This window comes from Paralichthys olivaceus, chromosome 21 (genome assembly GCF_024713975.1).
Source record: "Paralichthys olivaceus isolate ysfri-2021 chromosome 21, ASM2471397v2, whole genome shotgun sequence".
Classification (NCBI taxonomy): Eukaryota; Metazoa; Chordata; class Actinopteri; order Pleuronectiformes; family Paralichthyidae; genus Paralichthys; species Paralichthys olivaceus.
The window spans coordinates 16,370,361-16,391,298 of record NC_091113.1 but is presented as its reverse complement, the minus strand read 5'-3'; the positions used below and the strand labels follow the sequence as shown (position 1 = coordinate 16,391,298).

Genomic DNA, 20,938 nt, shown 5'->3' with positions numbered 1-20,938 from the left:
ACCTTGACCTGCTGCGTGGGTCATTGGTTAAGTATTTCAACTTTTTGGTCAATGTTTAAGCAAAGCTTTTCACAAAATGAACCTCTTCAACAGCAAAACCTTCAAATTGAGCTTTTGTTTCTGCCAATAGATCCCTTTCATCTAAATCTTACACACTGAACCGTAAAGTCATGCTTCCATTTCAGCTGTTATCTCAGATCTCTAAACCTAAACCTTCAAATCCTTTCTGCTCTGTTGTTAAATGTCTACGTAAATTTTTATAAAAGCCTTGACTTTGTGGCTTTTAATCTGTACTGTGAAAATGGGAAACTGTATTCAGAAACATTGTGTAAATGACAATAGTGTATTGTTTTTTCAAAAAGCCACAGGACACATTGTTTGGATAGTTTCTATTCCAAGGCTGGGTTGGTGTTAATTGAATCTTTACTAATAATGTGAATTAAGTTCTCTTCCATGACAAGCTAGTTCTGCTTTCACTGTGACTCTCTGCAGAGGTTCTGCGGGATTTTATAACTGTAGTGACATTTTTATTTAGTCAATTATTCAGCTTCAAAACATTTACAATCAAAAACATTAAATAAAAGTGAAAAGTACAAAAATATTCCAGTCCGTTCCTAAAGAAACTGATTTGTCAAACTTTAAAAACTCCTTTTATACGGTTCTTGGAAAAGCAAACTGTAAAACCAGCCAGAATTGCTCGGACAATGCAGGGATGTATTGCTCTCACCCTTGAGTCAGACTCATTAACATGAAATACCTCCAGCCACAATCACAAGCTTCTATCTGCAGCTCTGTCTCAGAGAAGAAGCGTTCCCTTCCCCGAAACGCTTATCTTGTCCCTGACGGCATCGTTCTCTTGGCTCAGCAGCAAGAGACAGAAGAGACAGTAGAGACAGTAGAGACAGTAGCACTTGTCCTCACGCTGTGGTTTGGCAAAGAACTCGAGGACAATCGCAGAGACAGAAACCTGGAGTTTAGAGCTGGGCAGTGGGTTGGGGGGGGGGGGGGGGGGGGGGGGTGGATGGATCAGGGAGTGCTGTGGATGGATTAACTGAGGCTGTGAGTGTCCTCGCTCAGGTTTGAGCGCTCATCCTGGGAGTGAACATCCACAGATCGCAGACACTGGGGAAGACTTTCCTCATACGCTGGTGGAGGCTGAAATCAGAATCAGAAATACTTTATAGATTCCAGGCAAAAAATGTGTTTGTTACAATTGCTCCAAGTAAAAGTTAGAAATATAAGCATATACCATTAAAAATAAAATATATGTATATAATATGTGAATACTGTACATTGAATATTTAGTGCAAATGGATATGCATTGTAATGACTCTGGTCTGTTGACTCAGCCGTCAGAGAGTCCAGCTCCACCCCTAGCGTCCCTGGCCTTGCGGATCAGTTTGTTGGAATGTGATAAAGTAAATATTAAGTTGTAACATACTCTGAGACATAAACATCAGTTTGCTTGTCAGGGAGAGGTAACTATTAAGCTGGAGGAGGCACTGTGGCTCTTCTGTGTTCACAGAGGAGCTCTCAACTGTCTGAAGCCATTTTCAGAACAAACTAACTAGCGGACTAATAAAACAACGAAATAATGAGTTAACGAACTAACAAGCAAACTAATTAACCAACAAACTAACAAAGGAACAAACAAACAAATTGGTTGGTTGGTTAGTTTGTTAGTTTGTTGGTTTGTTGGTTAGTTCGTTGGTTCCTTGGTTCCTTTTAATGGACCAAACAGAATTTGTCATTGCCCACCTCATCATGGCAGCCAAAGAGGCCGAAGCGCTGTGCGATCATGCTGTGGATCTGCCTCTGTCTGTCCTTCCTGCGAACGCTCTCATAGGAAGGCAGCCTTGGCAGGGGCCCCTCCATGTGGTAGTCATTTGGCTTCCCTATGATAAACAGCCTTCCAGGAGCCTACACACACACACACATTATTCTGATAAGGAAACAGTTCCAAAGATACATTTGTGATATTTTCAACAAGTCTCCTCAGCCATGATCTCACCTGCGGCCCGACAGCAGCCTGGTTCATGGCAGCACTGTGCTCATCATAGCCAGTGCCCACCAGTGTGTGTCTGCTGTTGTAATGAGGTAGTTCATCCTCAGAAGGGAACAAAACACTTTCGGTTCAGGTTCATGGCAAATTGTTCCATGCATTGTTTCATTTTCTCATTGTTACTTTTCAAAAGGGAGATTTTGAAAAGTGTTAATTTCCGCCAATTCACTAATAATCGCTAATTCTGTTCCTCATATTTCTCTTTCTGTATCTTTTCCCTTCATGTTCACACAGGAAATGTTTAGATTCAGTGGTGACAGAGGCCAGGACACAGGGCTTCCTTTTCATGATGTAATTTGATGCTCACTATGCTTTATCAGTCATCACAATTATTTCTTTTATTACATTATATTTGGTACAGACTAGTGCAAATGCATAGATGGTGGATTATTGGTGAGGTCAAATGTGGTTTCTCACAGGCTAATCCTGCCATGTGTCCACCATTTTATATTATTTATGATTATTGATCTGCTATTTTTGTAAATATCTACTATGTTAAATCTATCTTAATACTCTTCTGTCTGTGTGTCAGGGGCTTGAACATTTAATGTTAACCTATTTCTGTGTGGAGTGATGAACTATTAGATTTACAGTGTGTATAATGATGATGCTGGGTTGTTCTTACTGTGTGGTGTTCTGCTGTGTAGGGTCGGAATCTGCAGCAGAGAGGGTCTTTTCTGTACAGGACCACAACCAGCATCAGGATCACTAAACAAAATGCTACACAGGACACTGAGGTGCAGGAGAGAAACAGCACTCAGTTAGAAAAAGAACGTTGACATAGAGTTCTAGTTCTTTCTACTGAAGTTCTGTAACATTAAAAGATCTTAAACTGATCTGAAATACAGTTGATTTGTTGATTGCACATAAACTTAAATTAAAAGAAAGAATAACATTCTGTAACCGGTAATGCACTGTCTCTTAATATGTTCAAAAACCATCAGTTATTTAATTGTGTGCATAGAAAAGTGTAAAACAACTCTCACATTACCGCATTGACTTTTGTGTACAAAACTAGTCTAGTTTTCATTTTTCTGGAATGAGCAAACTGAAATTTACAGTGATTTTACAACTAATCAAATTCAATTATTTGTATAGCCCCAAATTCCCAACATATATTATCCAGGCACTTGACATATTAAGGTCAAGTCTTTAAGGCTAACCCATTGCAATGTTATAGAAAGAAACCCAACACTTCCCCCAATGAGCAAACACTTGATGAGAGTGGAGAGAGACTCCCATAAACAGGAAGCAACCTCCATCTGAACCAGACACCGCACATTTACTGCTGTACCCAGCAGCTAAGTGTTTTGAACAATCAGATCTTCATAAAAGAAAGAAAAGTGAAAATCAAGCAAATTTAGTCACAGACTATTTATTGGTGATATTTTTGAAACATTATTTTGCTTCACTTAATGTCTCACCTCTTTACACACTTCACTCAGTGCATGAGAAATCATTAGAGAGCACCTCCATTTCAAAGTTTTATCAGCATGACATCCCCTAAAATTGATCATACTGCACAAACTGAAAAAAGTGTTGTACCTACCTGAAGTCAAAATGACAGTGAGCAGCTCTGGGGCCATCGCAGGAATCTCTCTTGGTGGTCGGATCAAACTTTTTCTCTCTTCAGTTGGAATCCCAGATTCACATTCATCTTGAAAACAAGAATAAGTCCTTTGCATTCGAGCTTATGGAAAACGTCTGACTTTAACTTTGTCAGAGCACTACACACACACAAGCCTTCAGGATTGTGCAGCAGGTAAACATTAACACCAAGTCAGGAGAGGGGTGGAGTTTCCAGCAGAAATAACTCACCTCTAACTACTGGGGGGGGGGGGGATCCTGAACCACATTGTCTGCAAAGCTGAGTCTTGTGCAGACTCTAGTGGAAGTTAGTGGAGATGCGAGAGGATCAGGCTACTTTAAAGTGAATACTGATGAATGAGAATGATGATTTGTGGCTGTTTTAAGAGTGCGCTGTCACGCAATGAATAGTTGAATAAATAAGATGTCCCTTTTAAATTAGGTCATACTGTAAATGTCCCCTTTGTTTGCCAGATTTAAGAGAGGAATGAGAATGTGAGATGCAGTATGTAAAGAAGAACTGCAGTTTAGTAAATCAAACAACACAGCAAAGCAGAAAAAAAATAATTTTAGTACCTTTCTGACTTCAGTTGATGCTGCAAAACTCAAATACAGAACAAATGTTCTTTGATAATTTCCCCCCAAACTTATGTCAACTAAAATAGTTTTCGTCCGAATCTTGAAAAATCAAAGCACAATGTTCATTTTGTCACTGCAATGCACAAGATTACAGAGCTTTTATTTTGAAAAGATGTGAACTTGCTTATCAGACCTCTGTAATAGCTGACACACAATATGAAATACCAGTGAAGTAAATCATTCAAACTTACATAGGCCTATAAGCCGGATACATGAACTGTAACTCCTCTCCTCCCCCCGTTTTCTCTGCTCACCCCAACCGGTTGAGGCAGATGACGTCCACATTGAGTCTGGTTCTAGAGGTTTCTCTCTGTTAATGAGGGAGTTTTTCCTCCACAGTCTCTAAAGTGCTGCTCATTGTGGGAACTGTTGGGTTTGTCTATATTTAATACGATTTCGAGGTCCTGACCTTCTATGTAAAGTGCCTTGAGATAATGTGTATTATGATTTGGCACTATACAAATACAATTGAATTGAATTAATAAAGCAAGTTTCATTTTTTGAAAAACATTGGATTTCAAATCTTCACTGCAGATAAACCAGGTATGATGAACACAAAGTTTCCTCACTTCACTCAGCACCACTTGTACATTTGTGTCCCATGTTGGACAAAGCTCGGACTTTCAGTGACACAAGCCGGCATCATTCATCTTTCTCCTCATTCACTCCATCCTCCTCCTCATCTTTCATTCTAAGGAGCGTCATGTCGTTCTATGAATGGCCGCTCACCAGCATCCTCCTCCTCCTCCTCCTGCTCCCATCATCCCTCACCCCCTCTCCTCCAGTGATACTGTGTGTGGCGTGACGCTCTTGAACGATCACGACATGACTGTTTAAATGTTAAGTGATGGAGGCAGACGTCCGCAGACTGTGATTCACTCTTAAGGAGGAGAGAGCGAGAGAGGCAGGGATAGAGAGAGAGAAAGAAAGAGAGAGAAAGACAGACAGAGAGAGAGAGAGCTTTGGTTCAGTCTCTCTTCTCCTCTCCAGGCTCCCCCACTGTTGAAAGCGCGCAGGGAGGACGGAGGCATCATGGAGCGGATGGAGTCCATGGAGCCGATCTCGGCGAACTACACCACGGCTTACCCGGAGATCCAGCCCGACAGCGGCTACGGCTCCGGAGAGACCGAGAGCCAGGCGAAGACTCCACCAGCCCCGACGTATGACGAGGACTTAGTGCACAAGGTATGGAGCGCAACATGTTTTAAAACCAGGGGACGCGTTAGTGAGGTAATAGAAGAAATCAGAAAGTGCCTCCGTGATGGAGCGTGATGCTGATCTCCACTTGGCTGAGAGGTTTGTTCCAGTTCTCTGCACTGCCTGGCAGATTTCCCCCAAAAACACACACATGCACACACACGCAGCTGTTTATCAGGGATTTGCATTGACTTCTGTTCATTGTGGACAGCCTAACCTCACCAGTGCATGCCTAGCTCTAACATTAACCTAACCACTGTTCACATCTTACCATCATTTAACCAGGGACCTCACAAATCAAGTTTTGACTCCAAGGGTTTTGGTCCCATGCTGGTCCTGACAAACTAAATGGTAAATGGTCTGTATTCAATTACATTACATGTTTTGCCATTCACACACCGCATCACGCACATCCATCACATGCAAATTTGGGGTTCAGTATCTTGCTCAAGGACACTTCGGTAGAGAATGATGGAGACTGGGAACAAACCACCATTCTACCTCCTGAGCCATGCAGGGTTTCTGCTTGAAAAGCAGTGATGAGGTAACAAAAACAAGTACACACACACACACACAAACACACTTTGAGTAGATGTGTGCTCGTCATCATCACTGGTAACAACTCCACTTGTTTTTCTCTCGCTGAGTTACGTGGAGGCAGAATGGCGTGCATCATGGCAGAGTGATAATCTGGCATCCAGACTGTAAACATGTCCCTATGGTGAGGCTGCCAACAGTGTCAGCTGTCTCCCCTTCGGAATTAAGACATTAAAAAAAAACGTTTTTTTATCCACCACTTGTTATCTCAGTGGGGAGGGACCTCCTTCAGAACACATCTGATCATTGAGGTGGAGGACAGACAGAGGGAGGTGCAGTAGAAACCCCCCCCCCCCTCCAATTAAAATAGAACTACACATATTTAAAACATCAAAATCTGTTTGCAGGGGCTGAAGAGTGCAATCAAGTGTGGGAATAATGTTGTGCAAAGCCTTTTGTGGCCCCAGGGGGACGTTTGTCAAGTCTGACAAATTACCTCAAGTGAGGGTGGCGTGTAGAGGTGGATGTGTGCTTCACGGTACACTTTCACCCATTCACACAATGCATCTGTCTGATCTTTATCACACGTCGCCCCTCTGATTAGTGTACAACCCACGCTACCTCCTGAGCCACAGCCCCCTCTGCTAGATAACTGCAATGTATCTACCATTTGTAATTAAAAAATATTATTGAGTAATAATGACGTGTTCTCATAACTGCACCGACCATGTCAAGCAGTTAAGGCTGCACTCGCCTACACACATCCACGAATCATGAGTCCAGACTCCGGTGATTCACTATATTCCTTCCAGTGCTGACCTTTGACCTGTTTATAGACAGAACCAAGAAAAAGAGAATCTCCCCTTAGGCTTCAGTGAAATGTCACATTCTTTTATATTTTATTTCAGGAACAGCTTCAAGTTCATTGTGAGGGGAGTCAGTCAAGGCCTGTGTTATTTTTATATCTGGTCTTTAGTTTGCAACGCCCTACTTCCCTTTTTAATATTGGTCGCTGTGGGAAATAAGCGTGCGCACAGATACTCTTATATTTATAATGACACTTGACATGAAATCTGATATGATAGCATTTGAATTATTGATTTAGTTCCTCAGACCGAGACTGTAGCTCAGCCAATTTATGTCATTAGTGAGAGTTTAGTGAGATGTGAGTTTCCCCAAAGGGGCTGATGGTCTGATGAGACATAAACCCGGTTACCCTAATGTAACCCCAAGGCTCTTTGAAACAGCTTCCTTTAATTGTCATAGTTACTTTGTGGGCCTCTGTGTGTGTGTGTGCATGTCGTGTGGGGAGCAGGTGTTTTGCAAAACTGCATATTATCGCAAACCAAGCTTTCAAAGAAGTCGGGAACAATACTTTTAGGTAGGAGCAATCTGTCCATTTTGGCCTCTATTATTTCTCTGTCTGTTTTTTTTTCTTCTTTCGCATTAGCTTCTTTTGTCTCTGTTCTATCTCAGCTCTGTTTCCCCTGAGGAGCCATGATTACACAACAGAGCAGGAGCTTGTTTGAGTGCTCTTCAGTTAGGCCAGTGGTTAGATATGGAGCTGAAATGACTCCGTGCATTACACACTCTCTTTATCTTTCCCCACCATGGTGATATTAAGCTCCAGCCAACAGTTTTATTAAAATCAATATACTGTTGATCTTGTGATATATGAATCAATGTCTTCTTTGATTTAGTGAATTATTCTTTAAAGGTCTTTAAAGAATAATTCATTTGAATTCATTTCTCAAATCCTTTTAAAAGACTAAAAGTGTTCCTCTCTCTCATGTTCTGAATATAAATGGGTTGTATTTATATAGTACGTTTCTAGTCTTGATGACCACTCAAAGCACTTTAGAGTAGTTTGCCATTCACATGCATCATACAGTGCATCTATTAGATACTGTACTGTACAATAGTGTAAACTGTACAATATAAAATATTGTTTATATGAACAAAGACTAGGTATATTGTGAAAAATCAATCAATCAAATTTTATTTCTATAGCCCATTTTCACAAATCACAATTTGTCTCACAGGGCTTCTCAAGGTGCAACATCCTTTGTCTTTAACCCTCAACAATAAGAAAAAACTACCAAAAAAACCTATTAACAGGGGAAATACATTGGATTTGCTGTATTTAGGCAGCAAATCCAGTAATGGCAGAATATGTGAGTAGGCAAATTGTTAAGCCGTCTTGTTGTAATCATTGTCCATGATCAGCTGCCACCACTATCAGGATCCACCATCACGATCCACAATCCAAAATTAGCTCATTGTTGATGAAAATGAAAACCCCAATCTCCAGTTCCCTTCAGGGCTACAGAGCACTAATGTTTTCCAGCATACAGTTTTGGTTTTTACGGCCCACAAATAACAGGCAGCTGTTTCATGTGTTTCCTGTGTTTTAGGCACATAAATACAGGGATTGTGTATTGATCTCTTTTGTGCTTTCAAAAGTCAGGGGACCTACAAATCAATACAGTGCCTTAACGCCTGCTGTGTGGACAATGCTGCTCAAATTACGCCACATCGTTTTCCTATAATGCTACGGTGAAGTTGTTTTACTGAACGTATTCTATTGTGTTTGTTACAACAGTTCCTAAAAAGACCCGTTTACCCACATAATGTTGTTTCACACTCATGCTGAGGTCATGTATTTCAATGTAGTATCTTATTTAAGTGACAGTATTGCTATCTGTAAATGTTCAGAGTTATTTTATTTTCAAATACTTTCTTTAGACATTATTTTACATAACAGAAACTGTAATAGATGCATTTATTCACACAGTTTTCAAGTACAAAAGCAATGTTGTAAAGTTGTGTCATCCATCGGACTGACCTACAAAATGGTAAGCTTCTCTAACTTGCTTCTCTTCTGTGACTTTGAATCCCAGCAGTGCTGTGTCATAAACTGTCGAAATCAGTGGCAACAGGAGAACTGTCAAGCTAAATTACACAGTGGCCCGCTTCGCTTTAGTTTTCCCGAGTGATCATCAACAGAACCTAAGAACCGCAAATTTACCATTTGTTACACTGCTGTACAGTGAAGGGACTTCCACACTTGACTCAAGGGCGGGAAATTCTCTGGCACTTAACAATCCTTTGGATGAATAAATAATCTCTCTCTCCTCATCACTCTCTCCCAACACCACGCGCAGACGCTCATGTGCACAATATACTGCTTATATCATCCACGTCTAATTTCCGGACATCTGTGATGCTTTCACTTAATTGCCTCCTGGCTCCTCGGGGGTTTATGAGAAAGGCTGACTTCCCAGCTAACCCCTGTTACCATGGAAACAGCGTCATACTCTTCTCCCACCACAAATCCTACACATACATCCTGTTCCTCATCACGTGTGCATATGCATTTGTAATTCTACCAGCATGTTTTTTTTTCCCTCTGTTGGTTCTGTCCTCACACACTCACAAGCAGACATTATCTTACATGCTCTCAGTGACTTCCAGTAAACAGAAAATGTTTATTACGTCATAGAAGGATCAGATGATAATAATGTTGCTGCTGGTTTGTAATATGTTCTGGGTTTTAGTCCCAGCCAGTGTGTGTGAACATTTCTGATCTTGCAATATAATAATATAAAATGATATAACAGAATTACCCCAATGTGTGAATTAAGACTATATTTTGCTGTATTAGGGCCCCTTGAAGGTAAAAACAAATATCGGAGATTTCAAGAGTAAAGATGTAATATTGTGAGAGAATAGTGGTAAATTAAGGAGAATAAAGCATAAAGTGTATTTTGGTGAGTCAGCCAACTCAACAAAATACATCTGCATTACCTCTGTTTGAAATCAACTGTTGTTTCAATGGTTGTTGTTGTTCAGTATGCTAGTATGCTAAAATGTAAAAAGTAGCTCCATTCACTAAGATGAGGCTGAAAGGAATGATGCTCCTCATCTTCCAACAACTATACATGCAAGTAAAGTTACATTTATAGACACAGGGAAAATATTTACAGCCTAGTTTTTTGAGACAACCAAAAAACTTGTTTGTTCAAGAGATCCAGACTAAGTGGTCTGAAACATGTGGCAGCCCTTATTTTTCACGCTGGTTCCAATCCTCCACAAGCATTGAGCGTTTTATTGCTTTACCTTTTCATCACGGATTAAACATTCATCCCTGTTTGCATGATTCCTCATTCACTCGCTTCATTGGCGTACGATTCAAATGCAGACCAGCTAAATGAAGTCCCTGTTGACGCCTGAGTAAAGCTGATGTGAAAATTCAGAAGTAGGATCTATATTTTCTCCCGTGCTGAGCGGTGGCACTTCCCTGTTGGTTTATTCAAATCCCTGAGATCAAAGTCAAGCTATAAGACCTGTAACTGTGAAGAAAAGCTGCTTGAGCCTCTCAACTCTAATCCTCCCTCCACCTCCCTTTCAGCGTTTATCGTTCATAAAGCGTTGAGATGAAACTGAGCTGCAGCTGAAAGTCGGCCTGGTTCAGCGAATTTTCAGTTTTAACCTGACTTCACTTTCGACTTTCTTGCTGTGTCTTGCTTGTTTGGCACTTCAGTTTGATTGGTCCAAGCTTGAGGTCACTTTCTCAATCAGGGCAGTTTGCTACATTAAACCAGGACCGTGTATAGGTGTTCAGAAGAGGGTGAACCAAGACCAGGAACTAGGAAGGTTGGGGTCTCTGCTAGGGAGCTTGCTCTTTCCGAAAGTACAAAGTGGGGCTTGCAGCGCTGAACTTTTCTGGGATTCTGTCTTCAAATGCACAAGATGGCAGCATTTGTATCTGGGGCATTTTGATTTCATTTCTGGGTGGAGGGAGGAAGTGGAGACATGTCGTCCGACATATATACAGTATATAGTCATACAAATACTGCCTGTCTGACACTTGTTGCATAGTTGTCTGCATTACTGACGTGGATCAGCTTGTTGGCTTTTCATATGCCAGCAGGCCACAGTGAAAAAAAAAAGACAAACGGTTTGAAGGAAACTTTTAGATCCTTTAAGTTTTGGTTGAGTTCATATTACAGAAATGACAGGAAATGAAAGAAGAAGGTTGACTTGCGTGTGTGGAGGTTTTGAGTTCCTCAAAGTGGGCAACAATTGAAAAGACAGGCCTGTATTGACTGCCAGGCCCTGCTGACTAACTTGGTTGCTTGCATGTTGCCTTTCATTGATTTTATTGTTCTGAAGGTTATCTTCCTCAGCCAATGAGTCACACTGTAATAGCAGCACACTGCCAAGCTTTTGTAAAGCCCAATATTGTTTGTGCTGCTTGGAAACTGAAGTGTCCACCGTGACGCAGGTGCTGACTCACAACCCTAAATTATAAAATGATTGTTCGATATCAGCCAGCATGGGATTTTCGAGGTTGGCTCTAACTCCATTATAGACCACTTAAAGTCATTTTACTCATACTTTATCTAAGTACACCCACTGAGCACATTACCCATACTGGGTAAGGCTTTGATTTTGCTCTTAAATGGTCTTTGTGACACAAATTCAACAAAATGCCATTAGAAAAGTGGCTGTGGCTTAGGAAGTAGAGGAGGTCTGTGACTGAGCCTGGTCTGTTGACTGCAGGCAGGTTGCGTTTGTGGATTCATGCTGTTCATGTCAAATTCTGACCTGACCATCTGCAGGCTCCTGGCCAGGCTGCTTTTATTTCCAGTTCTCAGCCGTTCAGTGCTCGTGCCTACTGGAGTGGAACCTGATGTGACCTCCCGCCGCTCTACCTCAAAGTGGTAACGAGTGGTTATGAGTGGTTATCTGAGTGACCACAGCCTGGTTGCAGTTTCTTTCTGAAACTATAAAGGTGACCTGCAGTAACTGAGCCATAGCAGGGGAAGATTTGCTGCAGGACGCAGAACCCTGACGTCACTGCTGCAGCACAAAAAGCTGTTCACCTGTTTCCTCAAAGTTTGGTGAAGGTAGACTCAGTATGCAGAACCCAGAACTGAACTAGAATCAGCCCTGAACACTGTTATGATCGATGATGTCACTTGCATTGATGAGCCTGTTAAATGGGTCGCTTGTCCAAATCATACCAAATTCCACTGCACTTAATTGAGCTCTTAAAAGTACACATGCTCACAATATGTGTTCCACAAACATACAAACATGTATGGAATAATTAGGAAAATACCGCCCCCCTCCCCCCAACATCTGCTCCCCGGGCACTGACAACGGCAGCCCACTGGTCCAGTATATGTGTTTACATGGCATCTGTCTATGTGTGTTTCTATGCATGTGCGTGTTTCGACAGGTGCCAACTGAATGGGTTAAATGCGTCAATACAATTTCATGTATGCATGTAAAAAGTGTAAAAAGATGACATGACAATAAAAAAAAATCTTCTTCTTCATTCATACAGTGCATCTATGTGCAGCGATCTTTCTAGGGGCAATTCAAGGCTCAGTATCTTGCCCAGGGACACTTTGCCATGCAGATGGGGAAGACTGGAATCGAACGGTAGTCTGAAGAGAACATTATTGAAGCTTCTGTCCTGTGTCTGCATGATTTCATGCATTGCACTCGTGTAACACGATTGGGTGACTGGATAATTGCATAAGCAGGTGTATTACCGTTCCTAATAAAGTGCTTGTGTGTATGTAAAACTCAGCAGCGTCACTGTTGCTGACTCCCGAGTGTTCTGTGTGTTGTTTCCTGCAGACAATCCTGGTCGGGGACAGTGGAGTGGGAAAGACGTCTCTGTTGGTGCAGTTCGATCAGGGCAAGTTCATTCCTGGCTCCTTCTCTGCAACAGTGGGCATTGGATTCACGGTGTGTGTGTGTGTGTGTGTTGGTCGTGTGTGTGTTTGCATGTGTTTGTGCATGTTCAGTTTGTGTGTGTGTGTGTGTGTCTTTAGTGCATGTCCGCTACATTCTCTTTTAAAGTTCAGTGGGAAAAGTCCCATGTTCAAGTGTCACTTCAACAAAACAGTTTCTCATTTATCAACCGTGCTGTTAGTTTTGGCTCCATTTGCCCAGTTTAAATATAGGTGAAGATTCCTGGCTCTGCTTCAATACAGTGACGATAAGGGGGATTTTGTATTATAAAGTTATACACACAAAAACAATTTTTTTCTAGAGAATGTTCCTTTTTTTCAGCTGGATAACACACATTTCAGATTCACACATACAGGAAACAGAAGTGCAACTACATAACGGTCCTTCAAACACGGCAACAACCTAATAATTCTCTATGACATGAATTAAATGAGCTACTTGTACGACCAGAAACCATAGAAACATATTGCTCAGGAAATGAACTTCTTTGCTGCACACCAGCACAGTGACTCAGGCAGCGAGAGGACCTGTTCCGTGAAGTCTGTGTGTGTTGGCCCCTGTTGCAGTTTTTCACTCCAGGATGTTCCTACTTGTTCCTCGAGTGTGTTCTATTCTATTTATGTTCTAGAGGGAAAAGGTTTGACTCACTAATAGCCTGCAGACTGGATTATTTTTTCATGGCAGATTGTTTTGATGGAGGCAGGTTTTATTTTAGAAGTAAAATGGTGGATGGAAAACTTCAAAGTTCACTACACGTCCTCATTTAGTGAAGCTTGGTGATTATTCTTTGGAGTCTCTTCTGTGGAGCGTTGAGAGGTGGGATGAAATGGTAACACACTTGCAAACATATAATGGAGTAATAGGGCCATGCTGAAGGAAAAAAAGTTTGAGATTTCAAGAATAACATGGTAAAATGATGAGAAGTCAGAATTCTTTGAAGACTAATTGTACTTACTTGATTCTTGCTGTTCTGGGTTTGTACCCTCATGGCTGAATGCACTAATTGTAAGTCACTTTGGATAGAAATGTCAGCTAAATGATATGTAATAATAAAAAAGAGAATATAGTATAAAGATAACAAAAGTAGTTCCTTATTACTCAGTTTCCTAAACAATCTTCTCAAAGTCCTAAAACTTATAATCATGTGGAGCTGATGAGCCAAAACATGAAGTATGTTGTTATGTGTATACTAAAGAACAACTTACATGCTAACATATTTCTTCATTTGAACACAGACAACAGACTGATCTTCTGATTCAATTTGTAATCATTAAATCCATGCATAGCAATAATTTAAAGTTGTCCTAAATAAAAAAGTTTCCTCTTTTGACTTTCAAACCATTTTTAACCAAGTAAGACAAATGGATTATTTTAAATTGTTAATTAATTTAAAAAGATAATATTAATGACTTCTCAGAGCACATTCCCTCAGAACAAATATTTCTTGCCCAATCTTTTTTTTAACATTGCACATCCATTTCCACATTTCGAAAACATACATGGTGAGACTCAACATACAAGTAAAACATAAAAAGAGGGACACTGATTCATAGAAAAGGTGATGCTGCTGTTTTTACATGTATTCTTTCAGTGTTTCAGAACAGAGGCCGAAATCTTACAACCTGCACAAATAAAGTGGAAAACAATCTGCATGAAAGTTACTCTTTTTTTAGTGAAGGAATGAATCCTTTACTATGTCTGGTCATCATCTGTTCTGTTTCTGTACATTATTTAAAATCTGCCTCTGCTTCTCGAAGAACAAAGTGGTGACTGTGGACGATGTAAAGGTCAGACTACAGGTCAGTGAGTTCCTCGGTGTGCTTTCACAACAACAGCCTGTTTTTAGAACGCAGGCTGGTTTCATTTTGGGCACCATGTGTTGTGACAGAAAATTATAGTGAAACCAGGCCACATCACCAAGTATAGCTTTTTTTTCCTACTTTCTGTTTTAGATTTGGGACACAGCAGGACAGGAGAGGTTCAGAAGTGTGACACACGCATATTACAGAGACGCACACGGTACGTCAACTTACTGAGTCACAGATTTGCTTTTTACTGCTTACAGTTATATAGACACTTGCATTATTAAACGTACGTTAATCTGTTGTTTTTTTTGTCTCCGAAGCTTTACTCCTCCTGTATGACATCACCAGCAAATCGTCTTTTGACAACATCAGGGTAAGTCTTGGCGATTCAGTGTGGACACAGTGGGTCGGGAGGAAGGGGAAGTGTTCTAGAGTGCGTGGGTGTTTATAATTGACCTGTACATATCTGTCTGTCTCTGTTGTTCCAGGCATGGCTAACAGAGATCCATGAGTATGCGCAGAGCGACGTAGTCATCATGTTGCTGGGCAACAAGGTGAGATTGGAATAGTTTAAGAAGCTCAGCAAGTGAAGGGAAGAGTGTAAGAGAGAAGGAGCATGTACATGATGCATTTTATGAAAGAAGCAAAAGCATTTGGAAACATTTTTACAGGAAGTAACTGGCAGAGGGCGTGGTTACCACCAAACATATTCTGGATCAGCAGTAAGATGAAAGGGTTCAGAGTCCAAACCGAAATGAGATCTGTATCAGGAGCTCGTCCCACTGTTATAGCTGTTGCCTAGCAACACAGCGGAAGTTGGACAGGCCGATGAAGTTTAATGCCCTTCTGCTGTCCAGTTGAGTTTAAGCATGATATCACGGTTTATCACTGAAGCAAAATGAATCCTGGGACAGGTTGGGCCGGGAAGGATCCACCTGTAGGAGCTTTTTCTTTCTCAGGGAGGGAAGGACGCAACTGTCAGCCACATTTGACAGAGCCTTCAATGTGGGACAGCCTAGTCACACACTGTGATGTAATCAGCAGCTTCTGAAGGATGTGGCAGAGCTGTATATATTTATGTAGCAGGGCAACCAAGCAATGCCCTGATGAGGAGGAGCCTTTACATCTTGAAAGAGTGAAATCCAGAATCCTCTTTTACGCCCGTGACTACAAGAGAAAATCCTGGACTCAGACTATAAACTAGCATTTCTTTTCAAGACTGAAATATCTAAATAGATTTGTCAAGACTCTTATTTTGCCACAAAGTAAACAATGTATTTTATCCAACTACCTGCTTAGATGAAGTGTATTTGTTTTGTAAGATGTTAAAAATCCCAGCCCGGTTTTAAACTGTTTTCATCACTTGGTTTTGACCGCATTGGTTCCAAAACTATTACCCCACAATTTATCGATTATTAACAATGATAATGGGAAGCAACTAATAAAAAATTGATTTAAATAGAATTTGGGGGAAGTAAAGGTCAGAATGAAAACACCCACAAGCTCCTCAGTCGTATTCATTCAGCTTGGTTTCCCTGCTTGTTTTTCCTCTGGTGGATCACCGCATCAGGCCGACATGAGCAGTGAGAGAGCGATCAGGAGAGATGAAGGAGAGAGGCTGGCCAGGGTGAGTCATTCATTCACTACTGTACAACCACAGCTGATACTGTTTTTTATTGGTAACATAACAGCCACAATGGACACTGCATTTATTACACCTGGTGTCAGGGTGACATTTGAATCTGGCTACCATCTTATGTTAACGGACCCTGAACGGTGGCTAGACTTACTATCCTCCAGTGGGTTCAAACTCAATTTAGAATGTTTACTGCTCTCTACTCTCTGAATGATTGTTCACCGGTGGTTGCTCCTCTTCATGTCTACAGGAGTATTCAGTTCCCTTTATGGAGACGAGTGCCATGACCGGAGTCAACGTAGAGTTGGCCTTCACCGCTGTGTCCAAGTATGAAACGCACAATGTCACATAATGTTGTAACTCTCATCCTCTGTATCTCCTTTGAGCTCGACGCTGAGTTGACTCTGCTGCTTTCAGTCATGCACTGAACTCCAGAGAACCTCCAGACATTCTCTGGAGGGTCTATATGTATGAACGCAGCATTCCCCATGAGCTAGTGGGCGTGTTGATGACGTCTCTAACAAGATTCCAAGAGAGCTTTTGGTGATAAGGGCCGACGCCAGTGTTGATGCGCTGTAAACAAAAACACACGATCTCTGCAGCAGAATTATTACATTACCTCCTGCCTTTGCCTGCAGCAACATTCCCCTGAATGCTCCTGAGATTTCTGTGTTGTTGTGAACATGTCTGGGTGGAGGCCCCTGCTGCATTGTGCTTCATTAGTATGGAAGTGATGATAATGTTACATTTGTCTGATGGTGCTTGAACTTTGTGTATTTTTCCTCTGGAGCAGGGTACTATTGTATTCCATGTAAGCCTTGTTTAGCTGATTTGTGGTTGATAGTTCGGTGATCATGTGAGGACTAATGAGTATATGTCAATCTAAACACCAGCCCTCCACATAAAAGTCAGTTGAGATCACGTGTTTTTGATTGATTTTGCAATAATTATTTTTGTTAAATCATGTAATGTAAAGTAGTCAGTGTTTCATCAGAAGATTTCAGATATTTAGCCATTTATTACAGTTTCAATACATTTTCGCTCTCATTCTTACTGAATAACATATGTTTCCATTACATGTGAACATTATTAAAGGATCAGTTTAATTGGGTTATTTTTATGAATTACACAGTTTAATGGATTTTGTAAGAACAAAAAACTTTATACTTTAAAACCCTTAAAAAATATTTACTAAGATTAATATCCAGTAATCTACCATTTTAAGTTGTTGTTCAAATCCATGGCTTTCTCCCTTTATTTATCATTTATATATTTTATTTATATTCATTTATATATTAATTTACAAACACTAATTTATGTAGAATCTCATATTTATTTTTGTCCCTAAAATGACCAATTACTGCATACCTGTAAAGTTTAAGGTTGTTTTTACCCTGTTATAAAATTCAATTCTCCACAGATTCATTATCGGTTTCGGATGATCCATCCATATTGTTTGGAGAACTATCTGATGTGTGGTTCTGTTCTTCAGGGAGCTGAAGCACCGAGCCATCCAGCACCCCAGCGAACCAAGTTTCCAGATCCATGAATACATAGAAGCACGGAAGGAGAAGTCAGGCTGCTGCAGCTACTTCTGAATCTCCAGAGTCCTCCTCCATACACTCTGCCTGAACAGACTGCTGAGTAGGAGGATGTCCTGTTAACTCACTGCTGCTCCCAAAATATGATGGTGCCATTCACCCAAGACGAAAAGCCAAAAGTAGAGCAGTGGAGGACGAACCAAGCTACAAACTCCAAAAACTGCTGAGAGCAGTTTCTCCAATACTTTAGACTGATTTGTATCATTATGATCAATATAGATCATTATTATCTACTGAATATTTGTAGACATTTGAAGCAAAGCCTTACAGTGTGCTATTTGCTTTCTATAGGAGAGTGAGATGATGAGGTCAATACAATTTCATAGGTCAACTAGTTTAGCATATACAGAAGGTAGAAGTACACATCTAGCCTAGATATCCCACTGTCTTTTCTTATGACACCTGAACACATGTCAACGTGATAAGAATTACTAAGATGACCAAAAATTCCTTTCATGTGTTGTTTGAATTCTAAGTTGCAGCAAGCCACCAGGGGGTGATCAAGATCATTTTGCTTTACTTATGAGGAGCCATCATGTCGACCACCTTTATATACAATCAGTGGTACAAATACATTTGTTCGATACTAACAGGTAATTCAAGTAAATTCGTGGTATTCTCGTATTGCTAATGTCAGCATGCTATCATGTTCATAATGATGATGCTAGCATGTGTGTTACACAATAAAAGGGTTACCATCTTTTGTTTTGCATGGTGATATGCTAAAATGTACTAATAACCACGAAACAAACAATACAGCTGAGGTTGTTATAGGAACACTTGCAATCACAGTCTATTCTCAGGGAATATGAATTTCTGAATCAAAGTTTTAATCGTCTTTGTTGAGACATCTCAGCAGAAAACACAGGTCAACATTAACTTTATGGTGGCGCTGCATCCTCTGATGAGCATGAACATCTGCACACATTTCCATGTTAATTGGTATTTGTTGTTCCTAACACTGCTAAAAAATACACCTACAGCTACATGTAGGCCTGCCACAATTTTTTTCTTGCTGTGTACATGTACACAGTCACTGCTCAGTTGTTCAAGAATGAAAACTATAAACTTCCTTTTTTACATTTGTTTTTGTTAGAGGAGATAGAGGAAATTGAGTAGAAGTGTTTAGTCATATAAAGGTAGGATGCTAGCTGGTGTGGCAATATGAGTAGTATTAACCTTGTCATCTAACGCTCAGCAAGAAAGCAAATGAGGCTGTTTTCCAACATGTCAAATTATTCCTATTTATTATTTATGCAAGATCATTTTCGTTGATATTTTTTGATCATTCGCCTTACAAAGTCACTGCCGCACCACCATCGTTGCTGCAACCTTGTGTGTCATGTGACCAACCAACCAATCCAGACAAAGGCCACACACTGTGTCATGGATTCCGATTCAAAGCCAAGTGTGTGGACACAAGCCCTGCCTGTCCGTGACTAAGTCACACTGCTCCATTCTTCAGAAACTCCTCCATAGGTGACAGCTGGAGAAAATGCTGATGTGTCAATGATGAAAAAAAATGTTTTGGTCACCTGACATGTGGAGGATGGAAGATTGCTTCATAAAACTAAACTGAATATGAGATACAATAATCTGTGGTTGGATTTCTGATTTTGTCCTTCATTTCGGAAACACCTATGTATTTTTGAGTGAGTCAACAGACTTTTGATAAATGTTTTGTTAACATGTTGGCTGCATTGTTTTCTCCTAAAATGTATATTTATTTATCTATTTATTTATTTCCGTTTGCATGTTTGCTGGATTGCATGTAGCAGATCTGTGTGCATTGCCTCCAGAACATACAGTATTAAAATCTATTTATATTTACATCAAGATTAACATAGAAATGTGAACAATTAATGTGGATTCCTAATCATATTTCAGCTCAGGGTTCTCAGGGTTACATTTTGTTTTGAAATACAATATCTCGTGCATAACAAGACCACCTATTAAAGCTGCATACTTTAATAAGTATTTATTTAGGGTTGAATATCTGGCAACAATGTGGGTTTGATCTTCATGCTCTCTTTTTGGTCAGCACTAACTCCTGAGATACCTGGTTCTTTGGCTGCTGTGTGCTATGCTTTGCAGCTTTGTCTGTCTGCCAGACGCCCGAACATTTACAAAACAATTCCACGCATATTCATTTCCACCAGTGGTTATATACAACTATTGTGTGGTGCAGATCCAAAGCACTGATGATGTCACAGGAAGGGTTTCATGTTTAAAACAAGCATGTTTATGAACTTCCCTTTGACAACGGTATGCAATGCTCTTCTGCAAATATTTGATATTGATCGATAATTGTATGCTTTTTGTCAGCTCTGGGCAGCTCAGGTCTAATACACTTTATGATCTACAATGACTCAGATTATGATATGATAGACTTTGTATGCACTGAACAGTTGTTTGTTGTCGGGCCACTAACTGCTACAAGTTATATTTGATGTGTTGTATGCTGCAGAACAAATAAATTATTTTAACTGAACAAGCGTCATTAAGTGTGTGTGTGTGTGTGTGTGTGTGTGTGTGTGTGTGTGTGTGTGTGTGTGTGTGTGTGCAAAGACAGGAAGAAAGCTTTCTTAATTTTATTCTTGAGAATAGAAACTTTACTTTACTTCCTGTTTGCAGGCCACGCCTTCAGAATAAAAGTACAAGTATTAAACCAAAGTCAAATAATTATATCATTGAAACCAAGAGTGTGTCATTTTGTTGTATCATTATTAATAGATAGAATAGATAGAAAAGTACTGACATCTGTCTATACACACTATGATTTCAATTTATTTGTATTGTGCCAAATAATAATATACATTATCTCAAGGCACTTTACATCGAAGGTCAATATAATAATAATAATAATAATAATAATAGTTGTTGTTGTCTGAATCCTGCAGCTCTGGAGTCGGAGATACCTGCAAAGAGAGAGAAAGACTATGGGGTGTTAGGACTGAGGACATTTAGTCGGCAGGTTTGGTGATTTTCAGGAGAACAACAATGTAACTAAACTATGACACTCAGGTCAAACTGAAGGCTTTATGGCATGGTATGAATCATGACCTGTACAAGTACCATCACCAAGCCTCCGCCTTTAAACTGA

General features: G+C 40.3%; 2 protein-coding genes across 2 annotated transcripts; one reads left to right on the top strand and one right to left on the bottom strand.

Annotated features, from left to right (window-relative positions):
* Window positions 1-377: 377 nt before the first annotated feature.
* Window positions 378-3,875, bottom strand: LOC109626745 (uncharacterized). The gene is made up of 5 exons (XM_020082890.2): window positions 3,612-3,875; window positions 2,688-2,794; window positions 2,012-2,107; window positions 1,759-1,920; window positions 378-1,155 (listed from the first exon to the last, which is right to left on the bottom strand). Exons 1-5 carry the CDS (start codon window positions 3,745-3,747, stop codon window positions 1,048-1,050), a joined length of 609 nt encoding a protein of 202 aa, XP_019938449.1. The 5' UTR covers window positions 3,748-3,875; the 3' UTR covers window positions 378-1,047.
* Window positions 3,876-5,169: 1,294 nt separating this feature from the next.
* LOC109626744 (ras-related protein Rab-37-like) lies at window positions 5,170-20,329 on the top strand. The gene is made up of 9 exons (XM_020082889.2): window positions 5,170-5,473; window positions 12,677-12,787; window positions 14,551-14,592; window positions 14,746-14,812; window positions 14,919-14,971; window positions 15,087-15,152; window positions 16,169-16,225; window positions 16,485-16,561; window positions 17,727-20,329. Exons 1-9 carry the CDS (start codon window positions 5,321-5,323, stop codon window positions 17,830-17,832), a joined length of 732 nt encoding a protein of 243 aa, XP_019938448.1. The 5' UTR covers window positions 5,170-5,320; the 3' UTR covers window positions 17,833-20,329.
* The last annotated feature ends 609 nt before the right edge of the window (window positions 20,330-20,938 follow it).